Source organism: Athene noctua, chromosome 7 (genome assembly GCF_965140245.1).
Source record: "Athene noctua chromosome 7, bAthNoc1.hap1.1, whole genome shotgun sequence".
NCBI classification, from domain to species: Eukaryota; Metazoa; Chordata; class Aves; order Strigiformes; family Strigidae; genus Athene; species Athene noctua.
This window is the reverse complement of record NC_134043.1, coordinates 12481957-12507604: the sequence shown is the minus strand read 5'-3', so window position 1 is coordinate 12507604 and position 25648 is coordinate 12481957. Positions and strand designations below refer to the sequence as shown.

Genomic DNA, 25648 nt, shown 5'->3' with positions numbered 1-25648 from the left:
GTGGCTGTTGCTAGCACAACACTGATGCAGGAAACCTCATCGTATTCGCACATTAACAGCATGAGCCTTACAAGCATGACACAGCGTACTGCTGGGAGTGCCATGCAGAAATCCAATTCACTTTCAATGCTACTGGCCAGCTGCTCTTCTGCAGGACTAAAGCGTGGGTCTCAGTAGTTCATGTGGCTCACACAACTCTGTATAACCTATTGGTAGGATGTTTCCTTTGGTTTCAGTGTGATTTCTGGATGCAAAAGGATTCACAGGTATAGCAATGCTTCAGCACACACTGAAAAAGCCAGGATGCATGTGGATTATCTGACAAATTCCTTTTGCACCAATCCAGGCCTGAAATTTGGGTGTCTCCTTAGACAGGTCAAAATCACAGCCCAAACCACTGCGATGCTATCAGTAAAAGATTTCAGCAACACCTTGCAGACTACATACAAAAGTATCCCACTAAAGAAAGTTTTATTTGTAGTCCAAGTCTCACAGTCGATCAAACAAAGCACAGAATCTTCCTTTCTCCCATTTAGAAGAACACTTTAGCTAGGAAGGACACTTCCATGAGATGTGTACACATTTCAAAATGTAAATATAGCAGGGCAGGAAAAGAAAAAGGACTGTTTGACTTCTAATGAACCACCCTTGTCGAAAGTTTCCTTTGGGGCACTCTGCCATCTGAGTCACTTCGCTCTGCATGCTTTTTAGCTTGGCTTTCTCCTGGCTTCATTCACCTGACATACATATCTCTTTAGGTTGTAGGGATATACACCACTGCTTTTGTAATTCTATATGTCATTAGCTGGGTAATGGATGAATACATGGCTATATTTTAAGCTCACTGCAAGGACAATGATTAAGGGGACAAAAGCATTCTTTAAAATAGCTTTTTTCTTTCAAGAGTAATTATGATACAGTCAGAACACCACTTGTATACCACTCATCTTCAGGAGAACTTTGCTAAACATTAACTAGTGGCTCCTCATATCACTTGTGGTGTGGTCTCTATAAACATGCATTAATTTCCTCATCAGTTTAACAAAGATGAGATTGATAAATTAAAACGAGTTGCTAGAGACCAGAGATTAAAGACATGCATCAGGACTTGGGCCCTCTCAAGCCCTGTGATCTGGCCTGTCTGCTAACAGTGGAAGTTTTAACTGATTTCTCCTCTGGGCTGCCCAGGGGGGAGGTGGTGGAGTCCCCATCCCTGGAGGTGTTTAAGAGTAGGGTCAACAGTGCTGAGGGATATGGTGTAGTTGGGAACTGTCAGTGCTAGGTTAACGGTTGGACTAAATGACCTTCAAGGTCCTTTCCAACCTAGTTGATTCTGTGATGCGGTCCAGGTCAGATCCCATTCATTAGATGCATTAAACCAGAAATAACCAGCTCAAGAGCTGTGTTCTGGCCAGTTTCACTCATACTGTACCAATACATAATTTCACCCATAGGAGCACTAACAAGCATGTTACGTGTCCTGTCTTCCCCTGTACCATCTACAACTGTCCTTCCCCCTATTCCCCAGGTGATTTCAAAACTAGTTTCCAGATTTGGGTCTCCACATGCCAACAAAAATACCCATACTGCCATGGCAAATGCTTCTTTTGGTGGCTGTGCCAGGCTCTGCAGGTTTGTAGTGTATATTAAACAGGTCAGAAGATTTCTGCTGAAAAGAAATCACATCTGGTACATTACATCCCGTGCCAGCACTTCTTCCAACAATTCCCCAAGAGTTCCCTATCTTAATGAAATAAGTTGTCACTCTATCCTCAGCATCTTTCTCTTAGCCTCCATCTAGCCCTGGCAGCTTTCACCTCTTCCTTCTGGAAGAGGCCTCAGTAAGTAAAACAGGACTTCAATAAAAACATGAGAAAAAAGCTGTGTGAAACCTACCCCCCTATGCAAAGCCACAAGACCTCGCTGTCAGAATTTGCTTATAACACAAGACCCCATCCCCTCCAAGTAACACGTCACTTAACTGCTGACTTATTCCACCGGGCAAGGCATGCAGAGGATTCTGCAAATGATTTATACTGTAAAACATCCTGAAAAGAGAAACTGAAATGCACCCGCTCAGCTGTTGAGCCTGACTCACTCAGAGCCACACTAACATCCAGCGTGGGTGCCACTGAAATGACACACCAACTTCATGGATTCATGGGTCTGCCTCCTTCTACCAATTCTGCATGTGCAAGAGGGCACCGTCACCATGCTGTGGGAAGGTTGTGATCTGCAAACCTGACTGACCAATCCCACAGGCTTCAAGCCTGGAAGAAGAGGTGGTGGCAGCAACACAGACAGGGCACAGGAGCCTGCCAGCAGTTTGCGTTAGATGGATACTGACCCTTGGATGATAAAGCTTGCTAGCGGTCTGCTGTGTTTACAGTTATACAGCAGATGGTTCCTTTAAAACAGAAAAGCTCAAGAACAAAACAGGAGGTAGCTCTACCACCGAGTTGTTTGGTGAAAGTTTCCTACAATTTTTCCATTGTCAGTCCCAGCTGAGAGATGTTTGTTATGGAGAAGTCACATGTGAAAAAGAAGACAAGCACGTGCATGCCAGGAAACTTCAATAAGTATTATTCCCAACATAAGATCCATGGCAAGACATTCTGGGTCTCATCTTCAGAGTACCAGTTTGTCTCTGTTTCTTCCATCCAGCCCCTTGTTCTCTCTTCCCTCCACCTTTTTCTTTGAAGCCTCTTTCAGACAATTTTGAGCAATCATTACCTGCTCAGCCTGTTGCCATATACCCACCACCCCCTTCCAAGGCAGCATCAGGGCTTGGGCATTTGGCCCACTTTGGCGCCCCATCCCTTTGGCACCGCCAAGGCTCTGTGCTTCACTACATCCTACACAGCACACTATCAGACTGCTAATTCAGCTAGCTCATGAAATTTTGCTCAGCAGGCACCAGATAGCACTTCACAATTCACTTTAATTGCAACTTCTTTGCAATGTTTTCCTTTGTTTGAGTGCAAGAAGAAAATTGAAGAATTGGTCTATATTATAATACTGGTCTATATTATAATACTGGTGCACATCTAAAGCAATCCTCACTTTCAAAAAAATAGAAACAAGTTTACGCTGGAAAAATAACAACCCCAAGGGATGGCTCACAGCTGCCTTTCCTGAGCTCTGTGCACCATCCTACTAATCTTCCTTGTTTCTCTTCCAATCTGCTGCCCCTAACACCTCCATACAGGCCCACAAACCTCCTCCATCTCACATGGTGCTTGCTGTCTCCTCACACATACACACACACTTTCCTTGACAGCCAATTTTCAGTCTGACCCTCTCCAGAGTCCCACAGACCTAACTCCACCATCCCATATAATATCTCCCTTCTCAACAGCTCACTGACTTCTCTTCCCATGAATGGCACAGAAGGGGGTGGAGAACAGAAGAAACCAGGCAGGCAGGCCTGCAAGCACAGAATTCAACAGGGAAGCTGTAGCCTAGCCATTGGCATCCCTAAGTGCTTGCCCTTCACCTGCACGGCACAGACCATGCCCTTCCTCTTCAGGCCAACACACGAAGCATTTTCAATAATAACCTGTTGCCTTTTGCTCTCTCAGCAAAATTCAAATTCAAAGCTGTATTCCCATTGAAAATATTTCTGTGCTTTAACGAAACCCAGCAGACGCCCAGCCTCTGAGTCTACTGCATTTTCTTTCATTTCTAACAGAAGTCTGCTGTTCGGAGTTTAGTCAAAGGCACTGTAAGAATCCTTTCTGCTCTACCACACCAATTTCCACTGCTGATCACCTAAGTAATCAGCATACTGCAGTATGAAAGATTGGTCAGGCAGCTCATGCCTATTCAAGTGCAGCTACATCCAGAAGCTTGACGGAACAGTAGGAAATACAGAAGCCCACAAGCTTATTATTTATTCTGTAGAAGTGACTAGAGGCAAGAGGAGGCAGTCACACCATTTAGTCAATGAAAAATACTCTTTAGGTAGATTTTATATGCCTAAATTCAGAAGACCCACTTGGGAGCTTTCAGATGCCTGAGGCATCCCATGTTGAGTGCCTAGGCACTACAGGAAAGAGTGGCTTTGGGAACTTTGTTTCACAGGTTAACCAACCCAAGACAATGCAAAGACCTCTCCTCCCCTCCTTGTTACTGAGGCTGGAAAGCCAAAGATCTTAGGAAGCCATTATAATTTCCTTTTCCTGCAAGGTAAATGGGTCAAACCAGCTGTCCCATAGGTTCGCTGTGACAAGCATGGGATGCTGCACAACATACCAAAGTCTGCTTTCATCTAGCACCATGATCAAGACAGACACACGCTGTGCACACTCATCCAGGAGGATCAGATCACTGTCCTCATGGTCCTCAAACCCCTCGCTGTAGAGAGGGATTCTGGCGGCTCAAGGGGATGATCAAACAAAGCCTTGGATCAGACACACAATCACTGCAGAGTGCTGGAATAGTCTCCTAGACTCAAAGCAAGGGAATACTCACGAACACAGCTGTTGGAAAAGGATCTTCACTTCTCCATATGCTTTTCCCTTATAACAAATGATTCTGATCAGAAAAAAAAAAGTTTTAGAAAAAGTAGCTAAGTTCAAACAAATCTCAGCCACTCTTTTCTACACCACAGTTTCATAAAGCCTTTTAAGGCTGATGCTAACATACAGCTGTGCATGCAACAGCCACAGAAACGCTGTGAACAAGAACCAGTTCAGAGTTATGGAAAAAGGTGCTGGCACAGCTTCCTCTGCCACTGCTTACAATGCTGTTTTGTTCTTCCCTAAAACTGTTTTGTTTAGGTCCCTCTTTGAAAGTTCCATGACGACACACATGTGAAGCGCTGGCACAGACAAGAGATGTGCTCTTCCAGGATCGCTTTCACCACGGTTAATATTTCACTCCCCCAAACCTCCTCAACCACAGTCAGTTCCATATGTTCGTTACTTCATGAGCAAGGATATACAGTCCCATCCACAGTTTCTGTCTGCCTGTCCCTGCTCCTCCCAAAAGTCACTAAGTACTTCTGTGACAGCTGCTTTTCATGAATTTTGGACCTGGCTTTGAAGGCAGCCACAATGATGGGGCTCACACACCCCATCGTTGCGAATGAACTTCATCCGCCTATGTAAATCACATGAGCCAGTAGTCTTGATGACACAAAATCACAGCTCAATGCACACTTCTGTTACAGAAACATTTAGCAGTGTAACAACATAGGACCTCAGCACAAGAAAATTAGGAAACACTTGAGTATTAATGATAGCTATGTAAAAACCTCCCCATTTCCTCAGCAAAATAGCACTTGACCCACATTACCTAGAAAGAACAGCTTGCTTGCCGCTCTGTGCAAACTCTACTTAAAAAGAAAAACTGACCCACATTTGAACTGTCTCAATAATCAGTGGCGCATAAAGAAAGGTCTCCTGAAGTAACACTATTAACCCAATGTATAGTGTTCAATGAAGGCACTTCTAAGGCCTTTTATCTTTTGTGGGACTAGTACTGAACTAGTTCTTGCCTACAGCATCCAAGCCTCCACTCAGAGTAAAACTGATTACTCCACACTCCTGCCCAGAGAAATCCTGCCCCATGAAAAAACCAGCTTCCACCTCAAAAAATATATTTCATAAACTACCAGCTTCCTATTAAGAGACATATTAGGAGATGCTGTAGAGATATTACTTGTCAGGCATTCAAAAAAAAAAGCTAGATGGGTGGTCCATGGTGCAAGGTGCTCTGCTGGAATAAGGAAATCCATACAAGGAGGCCTGCACCAAAACTTTGTGATCAAATTAACATGTTCCACCTACACTTCCATGCCCACCTCTTACCGTCAGTGTCTTGTAAGATCTCTTCTATTATTTTAACCCCCTCCTTTTCCTATAATCATTGAGTATTCAACTGCACATTTGTTTTGCCAGACCTTTCCTACCCAGTCACATTTTTAAAATCTTTTGGAACAGTTAATATTCTGGTTAAAAATCACATCATGTAACTCCACATATATGGAGTTTATACACATGCCACCTATACTGCAGCATACACACACTGCAGAGAGTCACCACTCATCACAAATAAACTCTGGATATCATGGATATTTTAAGGCCCCCATCACTGTGATACCTAAATCAAAAAGATGGATAACTGGAGAACTGCTCTGCAAATTCTCCACCATCACGTTCCTTTGCCAGGAGATGCCACTTGCAGTGCAGTTCATCAGAAACCAGCTGGTGTTCTGCTGAAAAGAGGTCAGAAACGGAGAGTGACAAAGCATGTCAGGAAGAGCTGGTGCTGGAGGTCTGTGAGGCCTAACTGCAGCACACTGGGCAAGTTGCAGCCTGATTTGCTAGAAATAGGTGTCTTTTCCTCTGCAGTGCTGGTAGCAGGAACAGGCAGGTGGGCCAGGCTAGGCAGCAGAAGAAAGGGGCAGAACGCCAAGGTAAGCCTGAAGCAAATTAAATATCAGAAGGCAGCAGGTTCCTTTGAGACTGCTTGGTTGCTCTTTTGGCAGAGGAGGAAAGCAAGCCATTAAAGAGGCAGAATACACCCGTGTCGACTTCATTTGCAGCACTAATTGCCATGCACGTGTGCTAATTGCCCTCACATGAAGCAAGGGAGCAGGCACTACTTGAATCCTATGCAGTAGGTAAGGCTTCCAAAGTAACACTTGTTGGATCATGCTCACCACACGCTCCACTCATATCAAAGCAAAATGGAGGGAACTGAGGCGGTGTCCTTTTTCAACAAAGTTATCCATTGCAGTTTATTTCTAGACCAAAGAGGAAACTTTCAGCCAGACTGCCAGAGACATTCACGACATTAAGAAAATTTGGAGCTTCTTACCAAGATAAGAGGAGGTAACAGCCACTGAGACAAACTGTTCTCTGCTCTTGGAGCACAGGGCAATGGAGATCTACTCTACAGCTACAGATACTTTATGCAACTGTCTCTCCTTTTGTCAGTAAGCAGCACCATTTGATTGCTGTCAGTGAAAGCTGACAGCTTCCAGGGCTCACCCTAGCTACCTGCACAGGTAAAGTGCACCAGAAGAATAAGCACTGGCAGCAGGAACACAGAGCTGTTCCAGTGTCCTCCACAGAGCAGGAACACAGAGCTACACTGCCTGGGGCCTTCTGTGCTGTTCACATCATTGAGGAGAAAGCAAGGAAACGGTAAAGGTAGGGTGGGCTGCAGCAGGTGGAAAGACCATGCTCAGCCATCCTCTTTCCTGTTACGTTAAGGGTTTCTTGGAAATAGAGTTTTATGCCCTTCCCTCCAGCAAAGTCTGAAAGCAGCATATGGTCCCTGTCAGGATGTTGTCCTTAACATCCTTCAGCTGCATCTGTGCTTGCTCCTAGCTCCTTGACACTGTTTTCTCACTAGATGATACCCACCCCTCTGATCTGCCAGCTCAAGTGCATATGTGCACCTCACAGTCGATTTTCGTCCAAATAAATGGACTAAACTAACCTTGGTGGGACTGAAACCAGGCTGGGAGCAAAAAACATTTCAGTTACTGAGTTTGACTGTTTCTTTGGCAGGTACTGCTGCTAAATTACACACAATCATAACTGGAAAACCAGAGCCTCCCTGATCCATTACCACATGGGTGAAGACAAGGAAAAAGCACATTTCGCTACTAAACTTTTTTACACTATTTCTTCTCAACGTTTCTTTTCCCAGAACCTACAGAAGAGTCAGGCTGGGGAGAGAGACAGGAGATACTGCAGACACATCTTCCACCAGCATCTCTGAAAAGTGTGCACTGCAGGGTGCCTAGTACAAGACAGATGCCTTTCAGTAATGTGAGGATTAATCAGTGTAAATCAGTCACTATTGTTCTACACCAGCTGTCCCTTCATACAGAAAAGCCCTGAGGGGAGTTAAAGGCACTTTGCAAGCAGCCAGAGGGAAAAAGGTATTTTTGGTGATAGACAGAACACATTTAGGTTCCAACTCATTTCTTGTGGTGCTAAATAAAAACTAGACAAGGCAACAAGGATTTAAGGTATGGTTTGAACAGAGGTTAGATTCCTGTTAGATCTGGCTGGAACAGGGAATACCAGAGGCAGAAGAAATTATCCTGGTCCTTGAGATTCAAAAGTTGTTTAACTCAGTCCAGTAAATTGCAGCCCTACCCAAAGCTACTCTTTGTGCAGAAGGAACATTTTAGGCTTTTCTCCTCTTTACTGAAAGGAAATCAATGCTTTCTCCCACTCTGCCCAGACCCAAAGCATGTAGCACAGAGGGTGACACTGTCTCTTCTAATAGAAAATGGCATATATGGGCAATGCACTCTTAGTAATATAAAACACTCCTGACTTACACAAGCTACAGTCTCACCCTGAAGATATTATGGTGAAGATTGGTCTGTTCAGAAAAGTTCATCAAAATAAATTGAAGAAAATTATTTAAACCTGTGTGAACACTTCTCTTAACAAGCATGACTTTATTTAGTTTGCATTCCCTCTGGAAGTGAATTAAATTAACTCTATTTGCATCTAAAACAGAAGAGTAAGGCGATTTCAGCAGCAGACTACAGTCTCTATATAGTGGACTCTAGATTGTGGTTTAACTAATCCACCTGGGATTACCTCTTCTAGACATCATTACTTGGACAAACCTTTAGTGCCATGACTAAAGCCAGATACTCATTATCTATGTTAAGGAAGAAGGAAAACAGAACAATAAATGCAGTCTCCTAACTCTCTCTAATGAGAGATGAAAATATTTTCAGGAAATACTTCCTTAAGTATTTGTTCACAGTCATTTTGACCACAGCTGAAAAAAGCATACACTTCTAAGAGCCTGTGGAGCAGCCCTGGAGTGATCACAAGTTAACTAAGTAGACCTATCCTAACAGCTGAGAAGGACTAGGCACTGAAAGGGAAGCCACCTGTGAAAGGACACTTAACCTTCAAGCTTATTGCTTGTACTGCAGTGCTGTCAAGAATGCCTCATTCAGGAATGAGACCCAGCTGTGCCAGATGTCATACAAATGTACCATTTGTGACAAAGAGAGAACTGAAGGCTTTGGGTGGGGTGGGAACTCAAGACAGGTGAAACAAGGAAACTAACAGCCAGTTTCAGCTGAGAGCAGCCAGAGAGCTCTAGTCATAGACATCTCTTTACTATCTACTCCAGTCTTGAGCTGTGCTTGCTCGTTTGCTTAAAAAACCCAAGTAAACAAACAAGAAATATACCTTTGTGACCTGAAAGAGCACATATACAAAGGAGAGGTTTTTTCAAATGGATCTGTGATTAGTACCTGCCACAAATGGTTTAGGCTGACTTGGTCTTGGTGCAGTGGGATGGTGTACCTGACCTTTGGAAGTATCCTTCAGTGATATCATCTCTGGTTTTGTAGCTTTCAAATGTTATCAATGTGTCTGTCATACCAAGGGGGTGACACTTTCTCCAGCATGCCAACGTGACTAAGAAGAACAAGCCTCAGCTCTATTCCTTCATTTTTCTGGTTTGTCAACAGCCTTGCAAATTTCTCAGATATGATAGTAAAACCCACATATGCACAGCAGCTATTTGGTGGTGCACTGCTAGAGTCCAGATTAGAAATGGAACAAAGAAAAAAATACCATATTCAACATCAATTAAGAAAGCAAGAATGTAATTACCCAGTACAAAATCTAGGCAAGATGTCAGAGCCTCTTCCCAAACTAACATGACTATCTGTGTTATAAGTAGATGCCACCACCTTGAGCAGGAAAATACCCCCAATATGTTGCTTCACAAGGGTGGTATAATCCTGTTTTACTAAGAGGAGAGAGGAGAAAAAGTACTGGTTCAGTTCACCTTCAGTTCAGAGATCACTGCAGACTGCTTTTTCCAACTGACAAATACTGCGCAATTCAGCATTTAAACTTTTGGATTTTTCCTCCATACCATCTGAACAGAAGAAACAACTAAGTATAAGAGAAGTAGTCTTCAGCAAGTAGTGTTTAAAAAGCTCAGTAGTCCTTCCTGGCCTTAAGATCCAGAGAGTTCACCACACAATAGTAGTTCCCACACTAGTAACCTACTTCATGTTTAACAGTTTTAAAGACTGCAGTTAGCTTTTAGCACTAGTGAGACGGACATTTTAATTACACAGTCTCCCACCACACTGCAGCGTATCTTCCTTTCCCTGTACCACAGAGCGTTTCTTCTAGTAACAACCTGCCCCCCCCCCCCCCCCCCAAATCCCATTCAGCTGGAAACAACATCATTAATAACGTATCCCTTGGTCCACCTGTTTGTGCAATTCTGTGCATAAATACCCACATATTAAGCAAGAATACACACAAAGCTGCTGTTGGGCACCTCCCAGCAAACGGAAAGAGTTCATCACTCAGCAAGCATGTCTGAGTAGCTCTGTCATCTGTGGGCTGACCAGCAAACTACTGTTTTTAGAAATACTCATTTGAGTAGTCCCTTACCACATTGCTAGCTCTAAGAATTCAGTTTTCAGAGTCTGAGGGACACAGAGATCAGTGCTTGCAGCATTTAGTCTAGAGCAGGGAATAAAGGGAAGGAGCCATGACTTTTTCTGCAGGGGAAAATACAGCCAGGGAACGAACTGTCTGCATTAGCAGTGTTTTATGACAGATTCTTGCAAACAATGTCATAGCCTTTTCTTTTGACTATGAAGTGAGACAGAATGTCTTATACAAGCTTCAAACACGTTTAAGGAATAAACAGTTTGCGTAAGCTGCTGCTTTGAGAGATAAATTTCTAATGTCTGGGGGAAGAAGAAAAAAGAAAACACAAACCTTTCTTCATTTATATTCCCCCTCTGTTGCAACAGCACAGTCCTTTGTTTACTGTCTGCAAAGATGCATTCTGGTACTCGTGGAATGTGTATGTTAAATTTGTAGAGCAGCTTTAATCCAACTCAACCTCCCAAAAGCAAAGTTTCCCAGGAAAAGAGAGGATGGTAGCCAAGCACAGCAGTACCACAAAGGCCCAATTCACAGTAAAAATTTTTATGGGTGTTGCATGGTTGTGTAAAACTTCTAATGAAAAAAGGAAGTTTAGTATTTCATCTGAAAACTCATCACTCAAACTGCAGAAAAAGCAGTCTAGGTAGAGCAATTAAAAACAAAATTGGGGCAGGATTGAGGATGTTTTGAAATACACTTATCTTCTGGTATTTCTGCTGCTATGAAGTAGGGAAAGCCACAAATGATGACCATACAGGACGCACTGGATTTGCTTGATGCTATTACTAAAGACAGTTCAGATTAACATCTTAAACACACAAACATGATTTGTGTTCCTGAGGAAGAGAGTAAGGATGCATCACAATTGCATTAGTGACTTATAAATATGAAGAAAAAAAGGACAAGATATTTTATTTGCAGAAGTCTGACAATACAATGAAACTTTCTATATTGAATGCTGCAATGAAAATCCTACTCAGCATCAGTGAGGCCAGCCTGGCACTAGAAGCAATGCTGTTGGTGATGCCAATGCTGTCCATGAATTCTTAAACTCACCATGTAAATGCATCATCTTTGTGGTGCAAAACTGACTGTGTCTGGCTGAAGCCATTCACAAGCCTGCCAGGCTTCTGATGGGAGAAAGGCATCCTGACTGTTCAAATGCAAGGCTGAAAGAAGGCAGAGCTTTAAATTGTGTTCAGTCCATTTCTCTGAGTGTCAGAACAAGACCATCTCATGCTAGATTCTACCGCAGATCTGTCCAACAATGCCATTCCTGTACCTGACAGCGATAAAGCTGGCAAGACTTAACACCATTGTAAAACATCAAGTACATATTTCCTTGGGAGTGGTCCAGTTGCAGGTGCTAAAAAGCATTTTTACTCTTGTCTTGGCCTGACAGCCATTTCATGTGTGATCTTATTAAGTGCTAGAAACGTCAAGCTTTCCTATGATAAGGTGAGAACATTTTGGAGTTCAGGAGACAAATACCAAAATTCTTGTCTGTTTCTCACACCCCCTCATAACTAGATTATCCTTTTCAATATCTTTGGGGTTGTGTTTTTTCATTCACATGAGATTTCCCCTTGGGTTTTTACCTAGCCCGAGGACACCATAATAATAAATCAAATTAAATTTCTGGCAGCAGCAGGATACATCTCAGGTAAAGAAAAAAAATATTTTTTTAAAAAGTATCATCAATGTCAAAACAAAGAGAAGAAAGAGCATCCCTTGAATGCAAGATATCACAAGTTCAGATCACTAGGCTAGACTTCAGAAGGAGGGAAGGAACTAACATTGAGAATATACCACATCAAAACACAGGACTCAGAGGAGATGAAAAAGTCACACAGCAGTTATACAGGAACCCCACCCACTTCCCAGAAGCTGTGAATCTTCACATTCCTTGCAAACACTTTGTCACTGTTCTACCCCTCTGGGCCATGAAAAAACCCCATGTACCACATCATGAAATCATGTAGCACATCATGAAATCACATAGCAGCTGTGAGGCTCTGCGGAGATTCTGGTGCACCCCAGCTCCTTCCACACTACATTTCTGGGTACAGATTACCTCTGCAAGGTGCCATGTAAATTCTACAGTATAAAGTAGACGGGAAGATAAAGCTTGCCCAAGGCTAGCAAAACTTGGAGCCTTGTCTTCTACCTCCCCAAACAAAGGCAGGTATTCTCTCAGAACCGCACCCACCTGCACTAGAGGGAAAAAAAAAAAAAAAAAAAAAAAAAAGGAGGAAGACAAGAACTTTTCAAAGCATGGGTTCTCAGAAGCCGCTACCAGCTACTTGTGGACCACTTTACCACACACATGGAAGCTGCTGTCAAAATAATTTTAATATTTACCTCTGTGTTTCAGCTACTGCTGGAGATTTTTCATTACATCTTCTATCAGGACAGAAGGAAAGTTCGTTTAGTTCGATTATAAAATGAGAGTAATATCCAGTATCAAAAATACGAAGACTAAACCAGCTATTCCCAAAAGACTGTAATTATTCCAACTACTGCAATGGCCAAAAAGTTAGCAATTGTTCCAATTTTCTTAAAAGACTGTGAGGGATCTATGGTGCATGACTGAAAGATTAGCTAATCAAACACAAATTGGAGTGCCCAAAGTTCACATTCCAGCGGGGCAGAGTCCCAGTCCTCTTCCACCCCAGACCTCGGCAGTGCTGTCCAAGCAACAGCAAACTCGGAGCAAAAGGACATTTAGGAAGCACTGAGCTAATTTGGGCTCTGAGAGGGCATAACCAGTTCCAGCAAGCCTTTAGCACTACGATAATCAGCATTTTGTTTCCACTGCCATTCAGGTTTATAAATTATCCGAATACAGTTAATCACAAAAGACCATTTAAATAAGATGTCCTGACTTGGATGGGTTTCTAAGTGAGTACAGGGATCACAGTGGTGTCAAAGCAAGCTATCGAGCCCAGGACACTGAAGTACATGCCAGTGAAGTACAAGTGTACTTCTAAGTTTAGGACATGGAAAGCTATCCTTCATGCATCTTGATGAATCCCAACATTCTGTGAAAATACCTTCACCTCTCCAGAAAGAAACAGAACTAGCACACCCTGCCTTTTCAAAGGTGTCATAAAAAAGCCTAGAAGGACAAGCCTTTTGCTAGAATTAGTGTATTTGGCAAAGCAATGGACCTAAATCATTGCCATCAGGTTTCGTGTTCAATTCACAAAGATCCAAGCCAGCTATAAGACTGCAATTGCTACCGCAAGGCTGAGAGAAATGAGTCAAATGGGTCAGTTTACCGAGACAAGGAACCTATTAAGAATCCAGGAACGCAGAGAAATTAGACACACAGCACTCAAACACTGTTACATGAACAGTTTTTGATATCAGTGAACATTACAGTGAAATACCAAACTAATGCAGGGTGGTGGGAAGGAGGATAAACCAAGGTAAGGAGGTTAGGAGGTGGCAGGATCATAGGGCAATTTAGGAGATAAGAAAAACAGGTATGCCTTTGTAAACCTCAAGCAACACATGCATTCCCAAGAGATACAGACAATATTCCTACTAAGGACTAATTGATATACAATACCTCAGGGATTTAATTAATTACCTCTGTTACAGAATTACACTAGGGAGGCAACTATCAAATGCAACAGTTACTGAATATTTCAGGTTGTCATTTTTTTCCCTGAACAAAAGCCTGCAAATCATGTATTTTTACTAACTTCAGTCAAACTGCTGCTCAGGCAGATTCTTCAGTTGTTCGCAGTGCTGGAGCACATCTAACTGTATGAAAGCTCTACTGATACCAATGTTTATGCAGAACAGAACATTAAGTGCTGTTTGAGGCACATGGTATCTGGCCCCATGAGGCCAAGTGCCTTAAAAAATCACATCCTAAATGAACATTAGTCAAATTTATTTTCCAGATGGACAAAAGTAAAACAGGCAGCAAAGAGCCATAAGAAAAATGACACACGGATCTGCCTGCACTTCAGGTAGCTCATCTCTCCTTTATGAATAAAGGCCACTCTAAGACAATGAAAGTGCAATACAGTGACTTCAGTAACACACTTCTGAGAATCTGTTAGTCTTGAAATCAGTCATCACCTGCATATCTTAAGCATACTTAGATATACTAAGGCTGAGATGGAACACCTAGTACTAGTTCTTCTGCTATGTGACTAGCTTCTTGTTGAATGCCATTAAAATTGCATCTAAAAATCATCTTTACAAGATGCTATGATATCCACAAGAATCAAGTTAATATCCTATTACAGTAAGAAGTTGGTTCTAGCCCTGCTGAAGTGACAGTTTATTTAGGGAAAAGAAAAATATGCATATATTTTCATACCAACGTCTTCCTAGAAATGGTTAAACTGAAATGCTACAGTTTTGAGAGAGCCCCCATGCAGCTGCAGATCAATCATGTACTACCGGCATGGACTGAGAAGGAGAAAGGCCAACACATACACAGTTCTCAGAAGTGAAGGATGAGAAGTACTAATGTAATGTTATTATGATGGAAGCGTATGGAAAGGGGCCGAGGAAGAATGAGTTCAACGTCAGGAGCCTTGAATCAGAGTGCCATAAACAAGAGCCATGTGCTGGGGCAGCTGTTCAGAACTGCACTATAAGAGATCCTTTGCATAAGGTTTGCAGTAGTATTTGGGGATGAAAGATCAGAGCATTTCAGTTTCTCTTTCAATGAGGTTACAGACAGGACAAAAAACCCCAGTTTTCATCTTTACCAGTCTTGTGTTTTTGAGGTACCTTAACAGTCACCCACTCGCACCAAGTTAATAAACTACAAAGGCTTAACTGTATTCTTGAACAAGGAACCTCAAAAAGTTACAATAGAACAGGTTTGGATGGGGAGACAGGAATAAATCTAACCTCAGTTCACCGGTTTGTTTGATGTTTGTGTATGGCATTCTTATTCCTTACCCCTGGTCCCCCCACCCACTCCCACACACAATCCCCATCCCTTTTTAAGTCTGATTCAGAGACCAATAAACTCTGTTGTGAAATTCCCTGTCCCTTAGCCCCTAGTCTTACAAAAATGCCAGTGCTTACTCAAGACTATCTGCACTGAGGGCAGCTGGTCTACTCACATGACTTCAGTTAAGCATCTGCAACCCATACACCGCAAGTTCTTCCCATTTGTCTGCACAAGTTTATGTACAAGCTAGGTAGTTTGTTTCTAGCAGAATGTAAAATAAATCTCAGTAACATCTTTGTTGTGAACGCAAGACAGTTTATTGATAAACAGTATATTTCTTTCTCAGTTAAGTTTTAGATAGACTCATTCACATGTAAAGTACTTCTTATATGAATCCTGGAGTTGAATAGGTTTTCAGAGCCCAAAAGCACATCACAACCAACACATGGAAAAGGCTGGCCTAAAAAGAGATACACTATATATACAAAGAGAGGAAGACAGACTTGCGTGCACTGAAATACATTTGTAATCCAAACTGTCCCAGAAGAACACAAGGACACAAACCTGAAGACAAATACAGTCATCCTTTCCCCACTAAATCCGAAAGCAGTGCCTCTAGAATTAATTGATCACAAGTACACAAAAAAAACCCTTTAAGCAATCAAGATTTGTAGCTGGCGGAGTGTCATACATTTAACGTGCTCTGCTTCCAGCAGCAGTCGTTGGATGTGAGTAAATTCTCAAACACACGATTTCTTTTTCTCCCCTCCCCCAGTACTGGATAATTTCTGAATATAATGCAATAATTTGTATTAATTAGCATATTTTTGTTCCAATCAAACATCAGTTCAAGAAGCCAAGATCATTGCCTCTATCTGGTAAGATTCGCAGAGGTACCCAGTATACCTGCTGCTTTTAAAGCTAGGGGTGCTCAGGGCACTCTTTTGAAAGACAGACCCCAGACTTCTCCAGGTAGCAAAGAGAAGTCAGAGTCTACTTTCAAAGTCCAGTGATGCCCAAAAAATTATTAGAAAAGGAGCTCAGTTAAGACTGTACAATCATAATTACCTTTACGCCTGTCACCTTACCGATTCAGAAAGGGCAGGCTGCCATAACCCTTTCATGAAGCCTGACTAGCATAGCCTCGGACCAGAGAGTTTGGTGACAGAGAAGTCCAGTAGTGATAGAAGGTAATTCAAACAATGAAATCATGCATCCTCAGCAAGAAAATCCAACAAGTTTCCTTTCTCCCAAAAGGGACCTACAACCAAGAATTTCACTCTCTTGTGAAAAAAAAAGCAGTAAAGTTTTTAGCAGGCTCCCGAGCCTCATAAAAGTGTTCAGGAGTCTATACAAGAGTCACCCAGCTTTGAATGTTAGTGGATCATAACAAGAGTGTATGATTTTTTTCCTGGCTTGGAAACAACTGGGAGAAGATTAAAAGAAAAAAGGCCACACAAAGAAGAACTCACTTAAGTATTATGGTTAAAAATGCCATGAAAAAGAGAGGAAAGGGGATACACATCCTAACCAGCCTTTCTTCTGTGACTGCTGTAGATAAAGAACCATCTGATCACGTAGTCACAAATGCATTCACATCCACTCCTGCTCCACAAAACCCAGGCTGATGTGACTGCCAGCGTGAAGTCACTGAAAACAACTTAACCCCCTCTTCTCGATTTATCTGGTCTTCGTCTACCTTTGCCCCTGTTAGTCTCAAGGGGGAAAACAGGGCTTGAGTCCATCAGTGGGGCAGAGCTGAACACAACAGATTTCCATGGCAACGAGATACAGCCCCAGTGAGGAAGGCCTGTTAATAGCTGTGAGGCAATGTGCTCGGCAGAAACAGATTTTTCTATCAGACAGCCAGAGATAGCAGCTCATGTTCATACGCAAACGTGCAACCAATCTGATTCTTGGCCTTGTACAACCCCACTGAATTCAGCCAGAGCTACGCCAACGTAGACCGCAGCAAGATAGAGACCGGCATTTGGTGTTAGTAGGAAAAATAAACAGGCAATATGGAGAGACACTCTGCCTTTGAAAACAAAGTAAGAGTACTCCTAAGACATTTCTCATAAACCGAACATTTATTGTCAAACTGCAGGAAAACCCAGCACTAGCATGAAAGGGAAAGCAACTGTGTAATGCACACATTACATACTGTACCATCACCTACCACTTAAACTTTTACCTTCAACAAGTGCACATTTATACACAAACCCAACCTCTTACAAATAACCCTGCCGCATCTGCATTTGGAAAGGGAGGGAGCTGTAATCATCCAAAATTCTCTACTGAGGGAGTCAATCATTTGGCTTCGTGATTTAGGTTCTTTCCCATTAAAATATTTACCAACACTTTCCAATATAATGATATTTTATGCACTTGTTAGTATCCTCCAAGTTCAACTTTGCTCATAACAGACTGCTAAGTCTTCTGGCCATAATGATGATGAGCTTTGCCTTCACATGCAAGAATATTGTCTCCAAATACACTGAATTCAATAGGACGAGTCTCGGTTTACAGAATTAAGAGCACACACAAGGCTTTGCAGGACCAGAGCCCCAGTGAGGAAGAGCTGAGGCCATTAGCAAACTTTTCCAAGTCAAGCAGAAAACCAGCAACTGTCCTGCTCACAATGTATGGTCTGCTGGAAATGCACAAAAAGCCATTTATATCAAGCATAAAAAAAAATATGCCATGTACAGTTTATAAAAATATCTGTAGCAAACTAAGAACAAAGCCAGAAACTGTCCGAGCAGTCTTGATGGGGGGGGGGGGGGGGGGGGCTGTTCAAAAGAGTAATTTCATGGGCTATTTTGTAGAGAAGAACAGCAACAGCCCCATCCTACGTAAGTTTTATTTAAACCCTACAACTTATCCTGACACTGCAATAGGTGGAACTCAAAACAACTATGAAGTGAGACTCAAGGCAGGTACTACAAGTGCAAGTCTTTATTTTGTATTATGTGACAGGGCTGTAAAGCTACCAAACACCTGATTTTAGTAAACAATCCCCAGTTACATATAAGCATCAGGGCTGACTCTGTGACCGGCTCATCCTTGTTCAGAGTCCATCAGAAGGTTGACGATTACCACATAGTTACAACGTTTTAAGTCAGTGGCTTCCCGATTACCAAGGTGTCTGGTAAGCTTAAAGCACATGAGCCCCAAGGCTGCTTGCTTCCTTTGAAAAGTAGAGTGGCGCCTTGTATTGCCATTGTTTATACAGATATGGTAATTAAAAACTGCACTGTAATGCATTCAATAATAGACTTATTGTTCCTGTGAACTGAACTGCTCCAGTTAAACATGATATCACAGCTAAATAATAATCTGCACTTATACTTTTTTATAAAACTTTTTTTTCTGGCTGTATATGATCCCTGGGCTTCTTCACTGCAGGTATTTCCAGCACATCTCGGAGCAAAACGCCTTCCTGCTACACCAAAAGCTTACTCCACATTCCCACAGAGCATGCTCTCCAACGCCTCAGCAAGCACTGCGCTGACACCGAACCCAGACTCGAGAGTGACACACGAGGATAACCTCTAGCTGATAAAAATGTCAAGACTTTCCACATATTTCTCAGTAACACGGCAGCACGCGCGGATACCGTTCCACAGGTGTGCTTAGCACAGAGCTGTTTACATTAAACACAAGTGAAGGGCATTAGCAGGGCTGGCTGACAGCACTGGAGCAAGCGGTCAAGGGAAACCAGTAAGGCACATTTCTTAAACATTTAGAGCCTTAATGAAAAGCAGCAATGACAAAACATCCCAGGTATAAAAGAAGCAAGATTACAGGCTAGTCACCACGTTGTACAACATCCCATCTTGTGGCAGATAACCAAGAGGTTCAACAGAAAGCCCCATCAGCCTTCCAGCATCGGGCAGGCCTGTGGAAGTCAGACAACCCCACTCTCCTCACCCTTCAACGCAGCGGGCAGGTGGGGGCTGCCGAGCGCACACCCGAACCGCTCAGGGCTCGCCTACCTGCTTCAGGAGGAACTTATCCTCCGCGTTGATCTTGAGGGAGACGGCCAGGTGGATGGCGGAGAGCACCACCCCGCTGATGACCGCGGCCCTCATCCGCACCGGCAGCAGCGTGTAGATGCTGTAGATAAAGAAGACGGTCCACCAGATGCCCTCCGAGGCACTCCTGGGCCAGACCAGCAGAACCCCTACCACTTGCACTGCCAGGATCACCAGGATGACAGAGTAGCACGCCAACCACATGTGGTCCTGGTGGAAGTCGTTACGGTTGCACACCATGCACAGCACCACCATCAGCAGGATAGCCAGAGAGAGCACCACGACGTAGGATACCTCATAGTGGCCATGCGCCGCATGGAAGATCAGCATGACCATGCAGACCAGCACCAGCACGGCCATGAGCATGGTGAGGCTGCTCTGGTTAAGCCGGAAGAAGTAGCGCTGATAGAGGCGCTCCAGTTTCTCCGACTGGAACTTCTTGGACCTGAAGATTTGCAGCAGGCTGCTGCAACAGCTGCCCATGGAGAAGGCCGCCTCGGAGTCCCCCTCGTCCCCGTCCTCCTCCTCCAGCTCCTCAATCTTGGCCTTGATGCGTCTCTCCTCCAGCCCCAGCTCCACAGACCGGGGCCGTACCTCCCCCTGTTCCCCCAGCTGCCGGGGGCTGGCATTGTTGGGGGCAGCGGGGGAATCACCGCCGGGCGGGTGGCGGGACCGGTGACGTCGGCTGTCGTCACCGTGCTCCTGCCAGGCAGATTTGGACCTAAAGCTCATCATCCTGCAGCCACTCTCCCCACGGCTCCGGCTCGCCTGGGGCTCGTAGTCTTCCTCGCTCCTCCACCTGCTCGACATGCGGGAGGCCTTCTTGCCCGAAGACCTGTTGGGAGGCGGCGGGTAGGAGTAGCCATTGGCCCGAGCCTCCGCTTCACCCCAGGCCGAGCGGTGCTGCTCGGTGCCTGCCCAGGGCGCGGGGCCGAAGCCCGGGGGGCTTACGCTGTTGGACCGGGACATGCCCTGAGGGAAGGGGCAGCGGGCGAGGGGACAACCGCCAAGCAGGTGCAAGGGTTTCCCCCACCACAGGGGATGAGCAGCTGGGAGAAAACCCCAAAAGTCAGCAGGGAGGGGAAAAAAAGAGGGGGAGGAAAAAAAAAAAAAAAAGGCAAAACCCGCAAACGCCCCCAAAGTCTCCGGAGCAGCCGGGCGTCCCCCAGCGCCGGGGTCTCCCCGGCGGGACCCTCAGGGCAGCGCGGCGGTGGCGGGCGCCATCGCCGGCCCCGGTGCTTCGACACCCCCGAGCGAGCTCGGCACCGCCGGGGCCGAGGCGCCCCCGCCTCACGGCAGCTCACCCTCAGCCGAGCCGCGGGGGCTCCGGGCGCCGCGGGGGAGCCGCATCGCAGCGCGCCGCGCCGGCCCGGCACCCGCCGCTCGGGGCCGGGCGCAGGGCGGGCGGGCGACGGCACCGGCCGCCCCGCGGAGAGGCGGGCGGCTTCGCCGCAGGCTGGTCGGCGGGGAGGGCACAGAGGCTCAGGCTCGCAGGGCCGCGGCAGGCGGCGGCGGGAGCATCCCCTGCCGGGGGGACCCTGGGCGCGGCGGGGCTGCCCGGGGTGGGCCGGGCTGCGGCGGCAGCAGCGCCCCTGCCGCGCCTCGCCTCCCAGCGGCGGCGGAGCCCCGGCGGCAAGACAGGGCCGGCGGCAGCCGCACTGCTCATGCACACGGCGCCCGCCGCTGCCGCTACGCCGCGGTGCCTTCGGGCGGCGGGAGCGCCTCTCCCACGGGCACCGGGGAAAGGGAGAAACGAGCGAATCTGAAGGGGAAAAGAGAAGAGGAAAAAAAAAAAAAAGAAGAAAAAAAAGGGGGGGGGGAAAAGGCGGGGGCTCGGCGCTCCCTCCCCCGCGCTGTCAGAGGAGCGGAGCGGCGGCGGCGCGGGGCTACGGGCGGCAGCGGCCCCGCGCGCGCCTCTGTCAGGGACGGCGGCGGCGGCCCGCCCCAGCCCCGCGCCTCTTTGTACTCCCCATTCAACCGGGCGCCGGCCGCGCCGGCCCCCGCCACCGCCCCCCGCCGGCCCCCATTGGCGCGCCCCCCGCCGCCGCCCGCCGCCATTGGCCGCCGCCGCCCGCCGGCCCGCCAATGCGCGCGGCCGAGGGGCGGGCCGCGGCGGGACGGCGTTAACTCCTTCGGCGCCCCGCGCCGGCCGTTGGCGCCTCCCGAGCGCGCGCTCCCTCAGGCGCCGCCCCGGCGGCCTCGCTGAGGCGCTTCCCCAGGGATGGCCCCGACCGCCGGTCCCGCCGAGACGGGAGGCAAACGGGGTTGTCTCCCTGCCCTGCCTCACCCTCAGGCTGCGGGCTCCTGGGTGGTAGCTCTCCCCCGAGGAAGGGGGGAAAGGGAAACTGCCTCCTGCTCAAGGGGACGGAAGCGGCAGCAGTAAGCACCTGTGGCCAGGACACTGGTGAGCAGAGGAAGGTAAAGCTCCAAAGAAACCTCTCCCAACCTCGGTACCTATTGCTGGACCTACTACTAACACAGTAATTAAGGCTAAAATACGAACACAGGCTTTTAGTTTGTTGGGGGGTTTGGGTTTTTTTTCCAACCACATTAACTACAGCCCACGTCTTCATCTGACATTGCCACACCCTCACTGGTGCCTATATGCCCTGACCTGGTTAGCCACACTGGCCGGGGGCACAGGGACGGTACCACAGCAGTTCCCCGTAAGTTTCAAACACCAGACTCTACAATGGTCTTTCAAATGATCCAGTCTTGCTGCAGATGCAAGTTAACCAATTAATGATCTACGGTGTTTCGAAAGTAAGCATCCTATGTACTAAGAACAATATTATCGCTTGATGTTCTGTATCATGTTTTAGTAAAAACAGTCAAATCATATAACTTAAGTAGCTGAAATTGATAATTGTCTACATGTTTGTCCAAACACTGAAAATCCCTGCTCAGAAATAGCCCTTAGTAGTGGTGCTGAAGCTGTGGTTGTCAAGGGACAGAGATAAGGCAAGGTTTGTAGAGAGGTACCTTTGGTGGATACAGCTGGAAAAAACAGATAACCTTCCAAACACAAGCCTGTCCTTTACACTTCCAAGTAACTCAACGAACTACATCAATTTAGGCTCTTCTGCATTTCAGTGAAGGTCTGTAAAATCATACACTGAATTTTTGGCAGCTGTTGCCGCAGAGCATCTTTTACTTACCAGGAATACAGTTAACAATTTTCACTAAAAAAATGCATGAAATATTACAGTGGTGCTCGCTTATGTGGCATTTTCCTGCCAGATGCTACATATTGGAGTTGATCAAGACTGCACAGTTCCCCTTCCACATGGAGACATTTTTATATATAAATATTACTATCTTTCAGCTGGAATTTATCTTTTCTTGGGATATACAATGCTGTCACTACCCATACACTAGAGTAGAACAAAACTCAAGCATTCTGTGGTTGGCTACTCTGGATGCACAATGCCTGAACTCTAGGTATAAAGACAGTGAAATAATTCTTTAGTGAGTCGTAAATTGGGACAAGTCTTTTTGTTTTGTACACAGAGTCCCATTTTGGAGTTCTCTCAAAGACAGCAGAAAGATCTCACTTCTTCACAAAAATGTGCAACTGCAAAAACAAGTAAAGGGAGAAAGATGACCTGCAACAACTTAATGTTTAAAATTAATTCTGCTTGACAGAAAATGACTAAGTAGGTATGTGTAAGAACCAGGCACATTCCAGATCCAACATCGACATCTTACTACATTTAGTTCTAGATATCAACAAAGTATTACTCAGGTAATGGGACAAATAATACTATGGCTCTTATGTTTCACTGCTAGGAGTAAGTCAGGTCTTATTTGGCTTTTGCATGATGATAGCCTCTGGAAGCCTGAATCCAAGGCAGGATTCCAACGTACAGTAAGCTATATTCCATTCTTCAGAAAGTTTACATATACACCTACCAGAATTCAGTAGTTTCAATTCTAGAGTAGCATTCATGTTCCTTTTCATGATGTCATTTTGTTTGACATATGAACAGTTTCATTTTTTTCTAACATTACAATAATTGATACTAAAGTTGAAGACATCAAAGTTGTTTTTCTTTAAAAATTCCTTAGTCAGAGGGGAAAAAACACATCGTCCTTGCTGAGGTAGCAAGCTTAAAGAAAGGTAAAGGAGCAGTTAGATTCTGCAAGAAATCTGTAACTTCTGAAAACAATAAGGATGCTGTATTAGAAGCAAGAGTAGTGCCAAATAATCAGGCACTTCACACAATGAGGATATATAGGGCTACGACAGAGATGATATAAGATTCCACAGGGATACTAAAAGTCTTAAAATTAGTGCCTGCTTTTAGGTGATCATATTACTGGATCTCATATCTCAGAAGAAAGGTAACTAGTAGGATATTATAATACTAAGGATACAGATTGTAACATGGACAAATTACCTACAGCTTTCATTCTAAGATAGTTTCTCTAAGCCCTGGCTCCTCGTTCTAATTCAGGAACCCGATTATAAATGGCAGATAAGGAACTATGTTTGTCTCACCCAAAGTTATGCAAGAAAGCAAAATAACAGAATATCCTGGGTGGCTGTAAAGTTATTTTAAAACATCTAGTATTTATTATAAGAACATTCAGGCAATTATTCTATGTTAATAAATTATACATAGATAGCAGTTACCCTTTCCTTTCATAACTTAGACAATACCTGAAGAATAACTATAAAAGTGAGGAGCTTCTGTATCTCAGTCCCAACATGACTATTTACAAACTACAACCTTACTCAATACAAGTATCCTTTGTATTCTAACCTATAAAATGTAAAAACTTACTATTCCTTATCCAGAAAGGTCAGTGTTCTGCCTTCCACTCTAGCTTAGCCTTCCCAAATACTATTCACCCAATCATAAAAGATGGGGTGGGGGTGGCACGCAACATTCCGTTAGGTACCTTCAATCATAATTTAATAAAATTCTGGATTAAAATTGAACCCTGCCTCTTTGGCCTTCTCTCTTTTTCAAAAAGTATTTATCTGGTTAAAATAATACCTAAATGGAAGTAGACACATAAAAAATTTAGAGAATGCTAGCACAAAGTTACTAGAATGATACCAACTCCACAATATCATTCAGGAAGCCATGAGAGAAGCAACATGTATAGTCAGAGCGCTAAGTGAAGCACAGATCTAAAGTTCTTTAACACACAAACAGTCCACATAAGTTCTAATTTCAGCTGTAGCCTCATAAATCTGTATCAAAACATTTTTTACTTTATTATTATTACAACAGGTGCAGTAGACAAACATTAGCATTCTTTCTTTGCATTATTTACTTAAAACAAGGAATGACATCTAGATAGTGACCTCAGAACACACATGTCAACTTTCATTTTTCATGGCCTTTATGCACAAGATTCACCCAAGTATCAAATCCAGAACTCTCAAGTATCTATGTTCCCTAAATTACTGAAACTTTTATAAAACAGATTTTTGGTTCTCTCACTATCTTTGCACAGTCCAAAGCAGCCCTCTGAAACCCAGATCTAAAAGATTAATCCAACTTGGAGGCATGAAATACTGAAACTAAGCAAGCTACCATTATATATTCTCTTGCTTCCCCCCTCCCCCAATAATCTGATAATTCAAAGGGAATAGAACCAAACATGAGTAGAAAACTATGAAAACACAAACACACAACCATTTAAAGAATGAAGTCCAACCCAAAACAACCTGATCAATCACTGACTTCTAGGTTTTTCGGGGTACACAGAAGCCTAGCAAGACAAGGTGCTTACTGAACCAGGTTTATCAGCTTTTTCACAGCAGCAGCCACATTTCACCCCAAATGCAGAACTAAAAGTATCTGCATTCCTATGCTGTTTAGGACAAGCTAGGCCTGGGACGCACATCTGCAACACATGCATATGTACATATGTAATACAGGACTGCATTATGAAAGTCACCATAATGCAAATAACTCATGTGGTCATTCACAGAAATTTAACATAATCCTGACATTAAGAAAAAAGTAGCCAAGGATTTCTGTTCTTTACAAAGACTGCGAACATAGCAGCTCATTTGTTAACTGCAGCCTATATATACTTACTCAGTATGCAGCCTTGCTAGCTCACCTATGGATAATATCAAAGCAATGTTAGCACAACTGAAATAATTGTTCTGCATGAACTCATGTAGCCTGTATGAAGCTCAAAGCAGAACAATTATGCGTTTGGCACAGAAGCAATAGTTTTAAAACAGGTTATCAAATACCTTTACACAAACTGTTGTGAGGTTCAGTCCTTTAAATTCCACT

General features: G+C 44.5%; 1 protein-coding gene and 1 long non-coding RNA gene across 3 annotated transcripts in view; one reads left to right on the top strand and one right to left on the bottom strand.

The window, feature by feature from the left end:
- Positions 1-20495, bottom strand: part of ADCY5 (adenylate cyclase 5) — a 223278-nt gene extending 202783 nt beyond the window's left edge. Inside the window, exon 1 of one of the 2 annotated variants that reach the window (XM_074911429.1) lies at positions 19344-20495. In XM_074911429.1, coding sequence (XP_074767530.1) covers positions 19344-20351 — 1008 coding nt within the window. In that variant the 5' untranslated portion in view covers positions 20352-20495. The remainder of the gene's footprint in view (positions 1-19343) is intronic. The other variant, XM_074911428.1, reaches the window with a different exon arrangement.
- Positions 20496-21622: 1127 nt separating this feature from the next.
- Positions 21623-25648, top strand: part of LOC141962320 (uncharacterized) — a 26960-nt gene continuing 22934 nt past the window's right edge. The window contains exon 1 of the long non-coding RNA XR_012633913.1: positions 21623-21800. This is a non-coding gene — a long non-coding RNA (uncharacterized LOC141962320). The remainder of the gene's footprint in view (positions 21801-25648) is intronic.